Here is a 15,705-nt window from a genome sequence, read left to right as displayed (position 1 = left end):
GTGTTCTGTGACAGAGCAGTGACAGGGCACTTCAACCAAGGAACCACGTGGTGGTGTATGTGGATGGTGGGGATGGGGTGGGAAAGGTGTGAGAAGGTGTATTGTATGATTAACAGGACTTGGTGGAGAATAGGCATGAACTTTTCAAAATGAAAAGGAATTTCAGCAGTTGCTTTAATCAAGGCTTAAACATCAGAAGGTATTATTCACAGGGTATAATAAATTTAATCTTTAGAGGTTTGCTAGGTTTGGGACAGGTCATGGTTTGGAAGAGATTACCATGTTAGCTGTCATTTGATCTAGATGCTGTTGTATTGTGGCCTGCACCCAGACCTTTGCAGGTATGCGTCACAGAACCTGGCTTGTGGAGGTCAGGCTTTCTCCTCTATCCTCTAAACATCTGCAAGCAAAGTAGAGCCAATGACAGTAACTGGGTGGAGAAAAACCCTTCTGTTCTCTTGTTCTCTCTGGACTCTCTCCAATTACACTGATATTCTAGAGAAACAAATGGTTGATACCATACCATCTGAGATTCAGTGTGGGTTGTGAACTGCTGATACAGTGAACATAGTGATATTTTGGGGGCATATCCTTCCAAGCATTATCACACAGTTTCACCAAGGAGGATTAAAGTATAGACCACCTGAAAGGGTTTCTAGACTCCTCCTCTTCCTCCTCTCTTTTTCTGAACTACTGTGTTTCTCATATCTACTTCCTGCTAAACCAAGGATCTTATAAATGTTTTTTTGGGGGAGGTACACTGAACATCATTTGTCAGTGCTCTCATTCAAAGGACTATCACTACCACCACTATAGATCAGATCAGCTCTGGTTTTGTCTACTTGAGCAATGAAAACCTTGAAGAGGTTATAAAATGTGGAAAAGTGTATAGGAAAGGTCTCTTGGCCTCAAAGAATAGCTCTTAGAAATTGTGTGCTATAACAGATTTCATTTGGATTACAAAATAGACTTGTGGGTTCCAAAGGATCACAGCAGTAGATGTTGTAGGTCTGGTACCCTTTTCGCTTTTGCAGCTTCTCCTTTGGGCAAAATCTGTCTGTCTATTCTCCATCTATTCTGACTGCTGGATTTGGTAATTACTTGTCGCCAACTCATGACTAAACTCATTGCAGATTATCTAGTGTGAAGCTGCTTAAGTACTGAACAAACACATCAGGTTCTGCATGCCGAGAGCTAGGCAAACCAACTCTAACAGTGATGTGGGTGTCATCGGCAGACTGTTGATGCTAGAAAAGAACCTGCTTTGACAGGCTGGGAGTCTATCTAAACTGACTTGATAAGAGCTGACTGTCACAGACTGATTCTTCATGACTTTGAGTAATGTATGCAGAGTCTGCTTAAGGTCTCTATTAGAGAAGAGCAGAGGTCTTGCTAATTCCTCCTGACATCTGGCTCTGTGTGAGTTGTCACAATGAATTCTTGCAGAAGTTGTTCATGCCACAGCAAAGCTAGCGTTAGAGAGTCCTTAATGTGAATTAAGTGCTGGTTCAGCATGGATGAGAGTGAGTTGTACTTACAGTGCTGAATGTGTTGATTAACTTGCAGTGATCAAATTCTCCACAGGCATTTAAAGTCTGGTACCTGCTCTACATCAAATAGTTGGAAACCATTTTCTTTGCACTCACATTATCGTTTGCAGGATTTGCAATGACATAGATATTCTGCAAGATTGTCACTACATTGTAATTACAAATAATCACTAATAAGAAGGGACCTAGAGTTGACCCATCACTATCACTGCCCAGTTTTTAACCCTCTGTAGTCAAGTTTCTAAACATTGCAAAGCTCTTTTTCATATCCTGCCCATGCCTTACTTGAGTGAACAAAATATAGGGTGAGTAAACAAAACATGGTTCATGATGGAGTTGATTCACGATTGTATTCATTTTTGGATGCGTTAGGTGAACATAACCCCATGATTAACATGTTCACTCACATGTCATGGTTGTTACTGCTACCACATATATAGATAGGGTGAGCTAGGAATGCTACAGTGCTGGCTTTCTTTATCAGAAAGCTTGTACATTGAACTTTATAGGTTGGACAAATTCTGGTGAATGACAGGCTCCTCCCACCCCCACAAAAGAAAAGAGACTTGTCAAGTACTTTGACTTCTTTTATTCTAAATTTTGAAATATTTGCAGTATTGAAATTAAAAAACAAACAAACCCTGAAGTTCCATCCCCTTCAACATATCCAAATTCTGATGTGAAGTACTTGGAAAAAACTTCTGCTGATTTCTTCCATAGCTTCATTTTCATCATGTAGCCAATGCCTATTTCAGGAATCTGCAGTTATTTGACAGCTAGAAACTTGTGGTTTCTAGAATGGTAAAACATTCACAGACTCTGGGCAGTTGCTGCAATATACCATAAGAATTATTTTTTTGAGATCCAAACTTACTGTTGGCTTAAATGAGCACAGACCTGTTGAAATGGCTGAAAAAGTAATTGCTTTTATCAGCATTTAATTTGGCCTTGCAAACACTGAGAAAATCTTCAGGATCGTGAACTGTATTTAAAAGTCACAACTGGAGCAAAACTGCATGTGCCAGTTGAACATCTTTCTTTGACCTGTTCTGACTCCATCCCCCTGTTCTTGTTAAATAATCACTGTAATGGTAGCAGAGCTGCTCTGCAGTAATACATTATAAATGCTGCACTTTGACCTGTTTTTAGTTGGGATCTGATTGTGTAGATAATTTAATATAATTTTCACAGATGACTACAGAACAAAGAACAAGCAGTGGCTCAAAGTAACCAATTTCTCTGTAAAATCTTGGGGAGAGTGGAAAGGTAATGTCAAATGCCCTCTCTTTGAAGGTCCTCTTTTGAATGCTCTCTCTTTCTATTCAGAGCAATAAAAACTGTGTGATAAGTTTTTCTCTCTGGGTGGAAATGGGGGTAGCTGAAAGACCCAGATGGACGAATACTGCAGCATCTGAAGAAATAAGCCTGCCAGGGGTATCAGCAGGTAATGTTCCCTAAGTAACACCAAGAAAGCTTGTTTGCTCCCAAATCCTGAATATCAAAGTGATTTTTTTTTTTTTCCTATTGATAAAACAACAAGGTGGGGGCTGGAGGAGGCTGGCTGCTCACTGCCAACCTGGGCTGCAGGCTCCTGCTGTGAACTTGAAGGTTGCAAAGGTGCTGAGAAAATCTTTGATACTCAGATTTTTTGTAGGCTGGGGTCTAATCTGAGAGCAGATAAATTGGATTAATTAGAGCAAGAAAGATTGATACATGGGTGACATGCTCTGAGACTGGAAGGGGGAGGAAGGAAAGAGAAAACTGTAAATGTGACAGTCACACAAGTTAAACCTGGGGCGGGTTATCCAGTTTTGCAGGAAAGGGTGGAGCTCAGCCTGCTTCTGCCAGCTACGAACCAGATTTGAGCTGCAACAGGGCTGTGCTGCTCTGTGGGGCTTCCTGACCTGAGTCTGCCCATGCGTCTACTTTAAATTCATCTTTGCTTTTGTTAACTGATTTTCAGTAACAATGCTTAGATTAAAAGAAACCCAGTGATTTAATTCTTGGTGTAACTTCTAAATTAGTCCAGCAAAGTGTTCAGTATTACAAGGACGTTACAAGTCCTATTCAGCAAAGCAAAATAAGCTTTAGCCTGAACATTAGTCTAAACACAGTGGTTACCATACAAAGGCAGAGTTCTTAAATGTAGCAATCTCTTCCACTTGATTCATGTTTCAGCACACTATCACATCATAAATTCAATAAACATCGATAATTTTAAATCGACAGCTATGTACAAAACTATGATACAATGTTATTACAAAACTTAAGAAATAAAGCTCTGAGTCTTTAAAACACAATACTGCACATTCCCAGTTTCAAAGCAAAAGTAACATGAACGTACACGTTCTGCAGCTCGAATGCAAAGGCTTCTGAGTGCAAGCAGCTGACAATGGTATTAAAACCTGGAGATTTACTAAATAAGCTTAAAATACATCTAACCAAGCACCCTGAAAAAACTCTTTCTGTTGCTTTAATAACAGGAGCTTGGGCCCTGATTCTCCGAAAATTTACGCACGTACCTGTCTGTGTGAGAAGACTACTGCAAGGCTACAGATGTGCTTCAACTTAATTGCACATAAGCACTATCTGGGAGCCAGACACTGTTTATATGGACATTTACAAAAATGCATTTTTTGTTTTGTTCCTATAACTGATTTTCCTTGCTTTAAATGATTGAGAGTGCAAATACATATGTCTGATCTGGGTTTTGGATCTAGTCGAATATAAATTGACAGTAGGCAATGGGAAGGGGGAGTAACACGCTTCTCCCTGTGAGGGTACAGCCACTGCTGAATTTATACTCTTCATTTAGTCGAGGCACTGCTATTTTTAAAATTCCTCCGAGGGCTGAACACTGCAGTCCTTTCTTGGGCCACACTCAGCTGGCACATCAAGAGGAGTTTGGCCTAAGAGCCAGCAGAGGAATTTGGCTTTGGGGACGGAAGCCGAGAGACCCATGCCTTCCCCGCCACTGCGCATCGACCAGGCCCATGTCCCCATGGGTGCCAGGGCGCAGCGCAGGTCGCGTAAGGCACGGGCTGAGGGTGCTGATGTCTCCGGGGCAGCTCATCGGGCCTTTGGGCAAGGGGTGGAAGGCTGCTTGAGGGGGAGCATGGCGTCTGGTCAGGGCAGAGGTGGCTGCGGGAGGTGTTTCAGCGACGCAGAGCCTGGCTTCCGAGCAGCTGGCAGTGCTCTGGGGACGAGTTAGCGCGTGTCCAGGCCTCCGTTATTTCTTCTGCCTTGCTGTGACGCCTGCAGGAGGAGGGGAAGATAAAAACTGTTTGCAACTCGAAAATGAGAGTGGTCTAGGGGAACTGGTTTCATGTCCCTCAGATAACTTAAACTGGTAGTGCTAAAACTTTATGTATGTGATAAAAACATCTGCTATATTTCCAGAACTGGCACTGATGTTCAAGGGTCTGGGCAACTCTGCTTTTAAGCTAGGTACTGGTTTGGTCCAACAACGTGAGTTTTGTGTTTTCCAAGCAGAATAATGGGATATACTTCTAGGCATTATATTGTTGAACTAATAAATCTGGAGACTCACCTTGTTTTGTCCAAAGGACATTTCGTCCAGTACTTTAGTCCTGGGCCCCACTGTCAAACTGTTGTGAAACGAAGTCTGTGTGTGGCATTTCATGCAGATGAAGGATCTCCCACCTTGTGTGAGGGGCGCTAATGGGGAGCAGAGCTGGGTCCTGGCCATGAGGAGGGGGACTCAGAGGGCACGAACATAATTTTTGTCAGAGTATGATGCAGCAACGTGTGTATCCTGTGCCTTTGCTCCCTGACCTGTGGGCAGGCTCCCATCTGATCAGAGGTGTTTCTTGAGGGAGTCTGGACTGTCAGAAGGACAGAGCTGTGTACTGTCATTTTTAAGCACTTGTCCCACTCAAGGACTGAAGAATTTCTAATGAGAAACATGAAGGCAAATGTCGTACAGGAAAACAACCATTAGCTTAATTACGCTATTTTGGTTCCATACAAGGAAACTGAAACAGCTCCGAGTCCAGGCCTTTGTACAGTGTCCCCTGACTATCAGCTTTTGTAAAATGTTCTTTCTTCAAATTCTTTTTCAAATGTGGTTGGAAATGAGTTTAGGATGTTACCAGGACACACACACACACAGGGTGACCACCAGTACCTTGATTCCATGGGAAATGGGCTAAACCATTTCTTTCAGGAATACGGAGATAACATGAGACACCACTCTTTGGGTATGAAAGCTGACATTTAAAGAATAACGATGGTAATACAGAAACTGCTGTATAACAACTTATAGTTGAAAAGGAAGAGCTGAATAGCTGCTTACAGCCATCCTTTTACAGCTCTGAAGTATTACTTCATAGAGCCACAGGCTGTTCCTGGTAGGCCCTTACTCCGATGTTACAGAAGCTGTGAAGATTTAGGGAAAAAGGAGACTAAGTCTTGATCACAACTGGATCTGCACATGAAGGAAGATTCCTGCAGCTTCACTTCAGCCCAGCAAATTCGAGCTCCAGCAAATCAGGCAGAGAAATATCCTGTACCAAGAGAACTGGTGCTGTGACCTGAACAGACTGTGTATTTGGGCCAAGAGATCAAAGGTGATCTGAACAAAGATAGGCAGGGTTATAAATCAGGTGGATCACCCGAGGAAAAAATATTTAATTTCTTTTCCTGGGTTTCCCCATCATTTGATGGGGAGCACTTCAGGTTTGCTGAGGCTGTCATATCAAGAGGCACAGACTTGAGTTGCATTTGGGTGAGGACACACTGCAGCTGGAGACTAAGAGAAGCAAATGGATTTTGTTTCTGATAACCTTTCCAAATGACGTAACAATGGGAGGAGGGGAAAAGGGAAATTACAGGTTTTAAGGTGCTGCTCGCTACTGCCTTTGCAGCAGCAAACACTTGCGGGAGCTGCTGGCCTTTTGAGGAAGTACTTGAACAGTTGCCTGACTCAGTCACTTCCTAAAAGTTCTGGTTTTCCATGCCCTCCTCTATCTTGCTTTCCTACGTCTTCAAAGGAGACTACAAAGCTGTCTGCATATCCTTTTTTTTTTCAAATATTATTTTTTTAAAGCCTGTGTGCTGGAATCCCTGTGTTTAAAACATACATAATCTGAGTTACATGGCTCCTGGTTTCAGCTGCCCTCCCGGTGCAGCAAAACCAGTGGTCCTCCTCTGTTTCTTACCCAAGCCTCACTGCTACTATTTCTTCCTCTTGCTGGAAATCTTCATTAGGACTTTTAAACTGACAGTGCTACTTCCCTTTTACCCGTGATATAATCCAGTGGTGCAGTACAGAAGGGGCCAAGAGGAGTGGGCAGGAATAGTCAGGAGTGTAACTACCCCAATATATGTCTCATTTTCTCTTGCTTGCAGTGATGCTTCAGGTGCAGAAACAAAAGTAACCATATGTGGAAATCCTGCAGAGCTTCCTCTGTTCCATGCCCCTGGGGCCTTGGGCTGGGCAGGAGCAGGGCTCCCAGCCCCCCAGGCACAGGGATGCTGAAGAATAAACACATTCCTTTCAGGAAATGAGAGAGTGAGATTTGGCATCATTGATTCAGTTCATAAGAGACACTCAATCATCATGGAAAGGACAATGAGTAACTATGCAATTTCAGTACAGGGCATGTTTTGATTGCTTCTTTTTCCGGCATTTCTTTCCACTTGCTATAAAAACAGGCAAACTTTCATAAATGAAGTCTCAGTCTGAAGTTTTCTTATGATGGGCAACTATGCTGACATTATCAGTGAAGAATGCAGGGAACTTGGTATGCACTTTTGTTAGAAATAGGGTTTACCTGTGTTACTTTTTTTTAGTGACAAAAGCCAAATTACCTCCTCCCAGAAAGATGCATGAATGCACACGAGAAGTATGCACAGTCTGTTTGCTCCAATGCACTACTTCATGTGCAGTATCATGAGGAATTGAACTTGGCTTTGAGTTGGAGCTGCTATCTTGTTCCAATGAGTATTTTTCCCTGGGTTCAGTGTTTTATTCTCTTCCAGAGGTCTGTATGTACACAGTGCTGTATAAAGTGGCTATCCACAAGCAAACCAAATGTTGTTCTTTGCAGAAGGTAGGTACTGAAATTGCATTTTTACTATTTTTGAGAAAATTATGGGATAAAAGCAAGGACTGTTTATCACATGAAGCTGGATTCATTTGGTTAGAATACTGACTTTTAATTATCTGCAGGGAAAGGTGGATTGGCTGCTGTTGACACAGAGGACAGACATGTGGGATGTGACCCTGTGTTGTGGGGAGATCAGCACTGACTCCACTCAACACAAGATCAACACCCTGAAGAGTAAAAATCAGAGTAGCAAATTTATTTTAAATGTATTTGTGATTAGACACAAAGACAAAAAAGCTTAGCTGATATGCTGAATACTGATTAGGTCTGTAAAGTCCCAATGCTAGGGTTAGTTCACAGAAAAATGCCTTTGCGAGTTTACATACCTCATTGTACCACACAACCTAGTTTTGTTTTATTATCTCCAGTATCAGTCTCAACCTCTGCTTTTAAACAAAAGAGACACACTAAATATATCTGATCATAGCAAGGCAAATGAAAACATTGTCTAGTAGCAGAGAGGTTCCTAGGATGCCATCTCTAGATGCCTATGGCTTTTGTGGGGGATCAATATCTTAAGTTAGAAATATTCATTACAGACACTACGAAAGCATGGTGATGACTGGGAGCTCCCTTTGCTGCAGTTCCTCCTGCTGCCTCCTGGGAGGCAAGTTCGGAAACCACTGTGCTGGGAAAACACTTCTGTTTCATGCCTTATTTTTAGCTAGGGGAAAGTGGCATGTTAGAAACATAAACAATTAAAGCCCCAGGGCATGCTGGCACTAAAAGGGTAAGTTCCTCTGCAGTAGATGGTCAGCCCTCCCTGCCTTTCTCAGCAGTGGGTATTCAAACTCTCCTTTTCTTTTGCCTCCACTTTCCTTGAAAGCAAAAACATTCAACACTGATAAAGAGAAGCTTCGACCACTGTCCTGCCTATCTGCTTGACCCCGAGATCTAGCAGAAAACAGGCTTTGGACGACATATTGCATCTTTCTGAAGGCTGACAGACCCGAGTGTCTTCCCTATGAGGCACCTCTAATTTGGGATTCAAGTATTCACCCAAAGGTGGCTCCAGCTCTGTAGGTCTGAGGGACTTGGATCCATGGAGCCACCTGAAGTACACCTGGGGCAGGTTTTCACATTACTGCAGGCAAAGTGCTCTTGTGAGGAGGCTTAGGAGAGAAGAAAGCCACCACAGCAGTGCTGTTGTTGTTGGCTTTATGCATTTGTAAGTAGCTGAGAGGGAGTGATCACTGATTAAGTACCCAGTATTAACTGCTCTTAATCACAGCTCTGGAGTCTAATGGAGCTCTTGTTTGCACATAACCGTGCCTTGTAGCTGTCTTTAGCACACTTGACAGATGTGCTTATTGCCATCTTTACTGCATATGTGTAATGGGCTTTTTAATTATTGATTCATCATTACCCCTTTATAAAGTGCTTATAAATGTCAAGAGAATGAACAATGCTCATGTTTTTCTTTTTAAATCTTTTTTCAGGTTAATAAAAATAACATCTCTGTTAAAAATAGGGACAAGGGACCTCCTGTGGACAGCATCAGACCTTGGACTGGGGAGGAGCAGATCCATACAAATATACTAGTAAGCACCCTCCTCCCCCCCCCCCCCCCCCCCAATTTAACTTAATCCCTAAGTGCCATGTAGGCTACCTGAGTAGCTTTTGCTGTGTCTCTTCTTCCTACGTTTTCCAGACGTCCTCTGTTTTTCTCTGTCTGTATGACTTTGCCCTGGGGGCAGTGTTGCTGAACAAGAGGAGTCGGTGGCTGGCTCCTCCGAGAAGGACTTCTCTTGAGAGGTGTCCAACAGTGAGTCTGTACCAGGTTCTTCGTTCTCCTTTGCCATCTCTTTTGACCCTGCCTGGTGAGCCTTGTCACAGGGAGCAGATGGAGCACTGCCAGGCTCGACCCCGTCCTGGCTCAGCCGGGTGTCCTGCTCCTGCGCCAGCCTGCAGCTCTCCAAGCCATTCCCTGGGTGTTCGTTGTCCTGCTCCTCTGAGATAGACCCATTGAGCTGCTCTCTCAGAGCAGCGCCTGAACTGCTGCTCGCAAACTTTATCCCAGCACCTATGTTAGTGGGAGACAAGGCAATGGAGCTGCTCTTTGTGCTTGGCTGGAGGTTTGCCATCCCAGCACCTTGCTCAGGCTGACTGGTTCCATCAGCTTCCACCAGGTGGCCTTCTGTCCGGGACCCGGGTGGCAAATTTCCTCCAGTGTTGTTTTCAGGTAATGCCTGGTTTGGAGCTGAGGCATCTGTAACATCTTTACCCATCTCTGGGATAGTTGTGGTCGAGGTGGTGGTGCTTTCTGAGGGATGACCATCACTGTTTTGCTTGGCCTTATCATCGATCTGCATTCCTCCTGCTTGTGGATCCTTAATGCTCTTCCCTTTAAACAAAAAGCATGAGATCAGCCACACATGCAGAACTGTAGCTGAGATCAGCCAAGGTGTTTCTGGCACTGGGGGAGGCTACAAGCTCACAGCTGCCTGCAGAGGGTGCACTGCCCCTAAAGTAGCCATACATAATCAGCACCAGTTCGTCCTACAGCCAAGGAGAAGGATAAGCTGCTTCCTTAGTACCTCCCTTCCATAAACCCATGGACTGACTCCTAAAAAAACACCCCAAAGACTTGGGTTCTTCTGCAGATAGGTCTTTCTAGTCCTATTTTAAGGGCTGCTTTAGACTCCCAAATGTCGGCTGAGACGGGGTTCACCAGTCTCTAAGGCAGTGACAAGTTGTGCTAGTGAGTCTTGGTGGCACAGGGGGGAATCGTGTGGAAGTGACACCAATGCCCCACCAGCATGGCACTGTGGCTGAGCCATGGGCTGTGACTCTCAGAGGGTTTATCAGTGCAGGCACAAGGCCACGCTGTCCCGAATCGCTGCTGATTCAGGGACAGACCTGGCTGGCAACAGCTCTGGGCCATCTCCTCTTCCCCACAGCACTGGTTGTAGAGCCTCCTTAGATAAGATGCCCCAAATGCTGGAAAGCTTCTCGCTTGTGTGCTTGGCTCACGCTCAGAGGCAGATGGAAACAGCTGCAGGTACTGTGAGACTGTCAGGTCTGTGTCCTTACCAGCCTGGTTCTCCTCTGGGCTCTCCACAGGCAAGGTTTTAGGAAGTGCATCCGACTCGTGTCTGTTCTTTGTCTTTCTCAGTGTGAACCCTTTCCTTATGTCGGCCAGCAACGCATCAATGACGCACACCTCCTCCTGCTTCACCACCCCCTTCTTAACTGGGATAGAGAGAGACAGGTGTTAAATCTGCCACGAGAGGGTGCAGAAGGATGCACACAGGCAAGCACAGTGATGTTGTCGTTTGGGGCTGGAACCTAGTGAAAACCACAACCAGGCAAAAGCAAGGTACTGATGCCAGGCGTGGGAGCAGCCTGTGCTCTGCACCCTTCTCTGACCCCAACTCTCCACTCCTGGGATGGGGCCGTGGGTCCTGCAGGAAGAACCAAGACCAACCTTCAGGGCTCAGAAGACCCAGGGGACTCTTGGGCTCTGTCCCTTACCTAAGCTCGGGGCACGGCACAGCACCGGCTGCAGCTTGGTGAAGTCAAAGGGTCTACCCCAAAGACTGCATGCTACAGGCTCTGTGCCTGGTGATGGCTGTTAAGACCTTGAAACACCTCCTGTTTGCTACCCCTGTTAGTAGGGGCTTTTCGTTTTTTGAATGGACAGAAAATGATCTTGATTTTTTCTTTCCTCTTAGGCTTCAGTCCAATTGTACTTTTCAGTTATGCCTTTTATTTTCATCCACAAAAAGGCAGGTTTTCATTACCTGCAAAACTTTTGGGATGTCTGCAGTCTGTGCTAAACTGGGGTGAGACTATTCAAGTGTATGGGAGGATTTTGGGTGGGGGAGGTCAAATAGCTGTTGTTAGATTTAGGATTCAAAAATTTTGTTTAGAAACTAAAAAAAATGAAATAACTGAAATGTTTCAATTTGATTTTTCTTTCCTCTGCTGTTCAGTCATCAAACCTAAAATTAACTTCTCTGCCCAGCTGCAACTGTGAAAAGTCAATTTTTAGCTATGGCTAATAAGACACCTAAAAGCCTTTAGTCAGCCAGCACTTGGAAACCCACAAAATAAATTACCACCATTGGTCATTAAAGCTGGACCAGCAAAGAGCTCTTATCACCTCTCCTTTGTCAATTTGGGAGTGCAAGCCCATCTCTGTTTTACGAAACCCCTTCAGATACTCACTGACTTTTCCATTTTCTCCCTTCTGTCTCTTCCCCTCTTCTTCTTCCAGCTGTTTCTTCCTCTTCTCTGCTTTTGCAGCTTGCTCCTTTCTGTCCTTGTTTTCCTGCAGTTAGGTAACAGGGGCATGAGAAGGTTGGCTAAATATCTGCTAGGAAAGCCAATGAAGAGAAAGATGATCTGCAGATGGTCGCAAAGGAGGAAGAGAAATCCTCTGCAATAAATAAAATGGGTATGGGGATTAAGGACTGCCTTGCCAAGAGAGTGAAAGGGAGATTGCTGGTTTGTGCAGGACTTCACCCAGTCCCCACAGAAGTGGCATCAGTGATTTGCCTAACACAGCTACCAGCATGAGAAGGTTACGTTTCATAAGCCCATTCTTCTAAAATTTATGCATTTGACTCCAAAATATCTTTGTGCATCTGCAGCTAAAGTTGCACCAAAATCCCACGTCACCAAGGTCTGGGTCAGGCCAGGAAAACCAGCACTACATGAGGACAAAACGGAGCAGGGATCAGGCACGCATTCACCAGGTGACCTCATGGCAAGTGCTAAAAGAAGGGGTCCATAACCAGCACTGTCCCTCCTGGACATTGTGCCTGTCCCTCCCCTCTCTGTTGGAGCAGAGGCATGCACCACTACGAGGGCTGCTCAGCATCGTGAGCACAGTCACTGACCTTCAGGGCTCGAATGAAGAGATCTCTGAAGGTCTTCATGGTGCTAAATATGTCCTCTAAGGACAACTTGCTTGGGTCTTCACAGAGATAATTTGCAAGCTCTTCTCTTTTCCTGTCGATGGTTTCAAATTCTTCTTCCAGCTTTCTGGCGGCATCAATGCTATCCTGAAATGTATTTAATGTTCACAGAAAAACACCATAACAAGTGAAGTGCACTTAAAGCAAAAGGATGTCAACATAAGAACTGTACCAGAGCTTTGGGGCCTTAGTGTTTAACTGTAGCAGAGCTTTTGGAGTGGGAACACACAGGGAATTATATGTGGTCTTTGCTGCTGTTGACTGTGTTGTGCCAGCTTATGGGGATAGCTTTAGCAAGACATCGAAAGCTCAATGCAAAGTCTAATCCCAAGAGAAGGGGATTACTCTGGTGATCCACCCAGAGAAGGAACATGGCTCAGACACAGTAAGGTGTCGCAGGGCAGAGAGAGAACCACCAGGGCAGGGGCTTTAAGAATCCTCACCAAAAGGTATCCAGGTTTGGGGTGGAAGTGGCAAACAAACAGCAGTGGGTTGTGTGGCATCACAGCCTATTTCCAAATCTGAGAGCATGTTTTGTGGCAATATTTTTCACCGTCTTGTGAGCCTCCTCAGGGAGCCTCCAGTGCAGCACACTGGCTTTGTGTGTGGAAAAAGGTGGAAAATATAAGGGAACCCCATTACCAACCTGGATAGGCTTCTCATACTGTTGTTTCACATCGTCATTTGATGATGAGACCTTTCGTTGAAGCTCCAGCAATTTCTTTAGATTGGTACTGGACTCAGAGCGTATAATATCAAGATTAATTCTGAAATCACATAGATGCCCCATGTTAATTCACGCTATGGTATCCTGTGCTGACCAAAGAGAGGGCAAGTTTGAGCTGGTGGGTTGGTTGTCCTTCTGTTTCCCACTTTGCTGAACTGAAACCTGAGCCCTGAACTCTGTACGGTCTGAGCTCACGAAAAACATCCTTCCTCCACAGCACTTATGTAAAGATGTCCAGGTCTACATACAACTTTATGTACTGAGTAGATAAATGCCCCCAAAATCCACCCATTCAAAGGACTATTTCCACCCCTCAGTGCTCAGCATTAGCTCACTTTCCCTGGTTAAAAGCATTTCAGAAATGCTTCTGGGTAGCTGGCCTTCAGAAGCTCGTGTTACTGCAAATGCAGTGCAGATTTTGGGTGAGGCAGTATTAATTCAATGCACTGCAAATGGCAGCCCTAAGTGGTGCCAGCTGTAGTAGAACTATCATACATTAAAGGGGTTTCAGCATTTATCAACCAAATCTTTTGGTTAAAACTAAGTAAGATGCCATCTTGTTAATATGCTCCACCAGCTGTGTGTGTCCTAATTTCTGGTACATTGTTGATGTGCATGGGATTTATTTTTGTTTTTAATTTGAAGGAAGTGACATGCAATTTTACCCTGCTGCTTTTGAAACGTATTCAAGATCTTCTGGCAGTTCCAGTAGGTCCGTGTGGCTGTTTTCTACTTCCTGAAGCAGAAAAGAGAAATAAGTGTTATTTACTGTGAGGCACAAGCTGGGAGAGGAAGCTGGAAGGAAAGAGAAATGGGCAGAACTGCTCAAGAAGGATGACTGCGCTAGGTCCTGCTGCTGACCCCTTTTCTGCAGTTTGCTTTGCCTTGCAGAACTAGAGGATTCAAAAAATGACTGCATGTTCAGAGAGCAAAGCGATTGCTCCAAGGCCATACAAGCATAGAGAGCTGAATGTTTAGAAGTACTTATGGTTCAAAGCAAAGCTGACCTGCTGCTGAGCCTTATCTTACAGGGAATTTCTTTTACCCTCTTCTGAGACGCTTACAATTGGCCGTGGGAGGAGGAAGGACTGTGGTTTGATGCAGTCTGATACTTCAAACAGTCCCAGGAGGGCATTAAAAGGGCTTGAATCTTATTTGCCTAATTTCTTTCATGGCTGTGCTTGCTGAAGCTACTGTGAACTAAAGAGGGGCTTAACTATATATAACTGGAAGTGAGAGACTTTGAGGTCTGCCTCATGGCAGAGCAAAGCATAGAGAAAAAAGAAAAAAAAACACAAAAAAAAAACAGAAATACAAGAAATAAGAAAGCCATGGGGACTTGGGAGTATGAAAAGCTCAAGCATAGCCTGGTGGAGAAAGGAGAGGCCATGAAAAGGCAGAAAGGATAGGATGAATGGATACAAGACCAGCAGTTTGCAGTTGATGATGTATGGAGATTGCACAAATATGAAAAAACGGAAGTTCCAGCAATTGTGGGGAAACATGCTGGAGGAAAGCAGGACAACAGTTCTCAAAAGGAGTTCCCTGAGAGCCAAGCAGTGCCCGCAAGCAGCCTCCACCAGCCTAAGTGAACCAATGCTTTTAACTTGCAACACTGCGGCTAGCTGAGGAGGATATGAGTAAGAACGTGTTACGTTAACTCAAATTAGAGTAGGAGAGATGGTTCACCCATAATAAAAGCCTCCCCCCTTCCCTATTGCCCAGGACTTGGCAGTGGTACCTCCAGAATATGGTGGAGCAGCGTAATGCGTGTTTGGTTGGCTTTGGTTTCTGTTAGTTTGAGTAAAGTGCTGATTTTAAACCCATCAGCGTCCCCCGTGTGGCTTCCCTACAAGACAAAAAGAAGGCAGATGTAACTCTTGTGTCCATCCAAATTACAGCCCTAAATATGAAGATCATCCATATATTCTAACACCTGGGTGGAGGACAAGCCAAACCGAGTCCTTACATAGTTCAGAAAGTTTCCAACTTTGAGAATCAGTTGACAGAAGAGCGGCAGGCGATGACTGTTCAGAAGATCTGAAAAACATAAAGGGCTTTTAAGCAAAAACCTCTATTAAACCAGAATGTTTTCTGAATTGGATAACCACTGGGATCCTAAATTCCACCAAACCAAATCTGATTTTTCAGGTTTGCAGCCCAATGGCCCATCCCACAGAGAAGCTGATTCTAAATAGAACCCATCACACTAGTTGGGCTCAATAAAAGTTTTTGCTTATTTATGTTTCTTTCTTTCTTTATATCTGGTCTCTTATTCCTAATGGAAAATAATGTGGAGCTGGACTCTTCTCACTCACTGTCGTGGAAGTACCCAGATTTAACCTGGTGTGGGCAAGGGTAAGTGGGCTGTAATT

The 15,705-nt window shown here is 44.3% G+C and overlaps 1 protein-coding gene across 14 annotated transcripts in view; it reads right to left on the bottom strand.

The window, feature by feature from the left end:
* Window positions 1–748: 748 nt before the first annotated feature.
* Window positions 749–15,705, bottom strand: part of LOC118250265 (inverted formin-2-like) — a 41,732-nt gene continuing 26,775 nt past the window's right edge. For 5 of the 14 annotated variants that reach the window (XM_050710978.1, XM_050710979.1, XM_050710983.1 and 2 more), the window contains 10 exons: window positions 15,300–15,370; window positions 15,072–15,179; window positions 13,996–14,066; window positions 13,250–13,370; window positions 12,526–12,690; window positions 11,852–11,954; window positions 10,715–10,873; window positions 9,291–10,025; window positions 8,008–8,067; window positions 2,131–4,805 (listed from right to left, as the gene is read on the bottom strand). In XM_050710978.1, the coding sequence (XP_050566935.1) occupies window positions 8,009–8,067; window positions 9,291–10,025; window positions 10,715–10,873; window positions 11,852–11,954; window positions 12,526–12,690; window positions 13,250–13,370; window positions 13,996–14,066; window positions 15,072–15,179; window positions 15,300–15,370 (1,592 nt within the window). In that variant the 3' untranslated portion in view covers window positions 2,131–4,805; window position 8,008. Of the gene's footprint in view, window positions 7,066–8,007; window positions 8,068–9,290; window positions 10,026–10,714; window positions 10,874–11,851; window positions 11,955–12,525; window positions 12,691–13,249; window positions 13,371–13,995; window positions 14,067–15,071; window positions 15,180–15,299; window positions 15,371–15,705 lie in introns of all 14 variants that reach the window. The other 9 variants (XM_050710989.1, XM_050710988.1, XM_050710987.1 and 6 more) reach the window with 4 other exon arrangements.

This window comes from Cygnus atratus, chromosome 5 (assembly GCF_013377495.2).
Source record: "Cygnus atratus isolate AKBS03 ecotype Queensland, Australia chromosome 5, CAtr_DNAZoo_HiC_assembly, whole genome shotgun sequence".
In the NCBI taxonomy this organism is placed as follows: domain Eukaryota; kingdom Metazoa; phylum Chordata; class Aves; order Anseriformes; family Anatidae; genus Cygnus; species Cygnus atratus.
The sequence above is the reverse complement of the archived record's forward strand: the minus strand, read 5'-3'. Positions and strand labels throughout refer to the sequence as shown.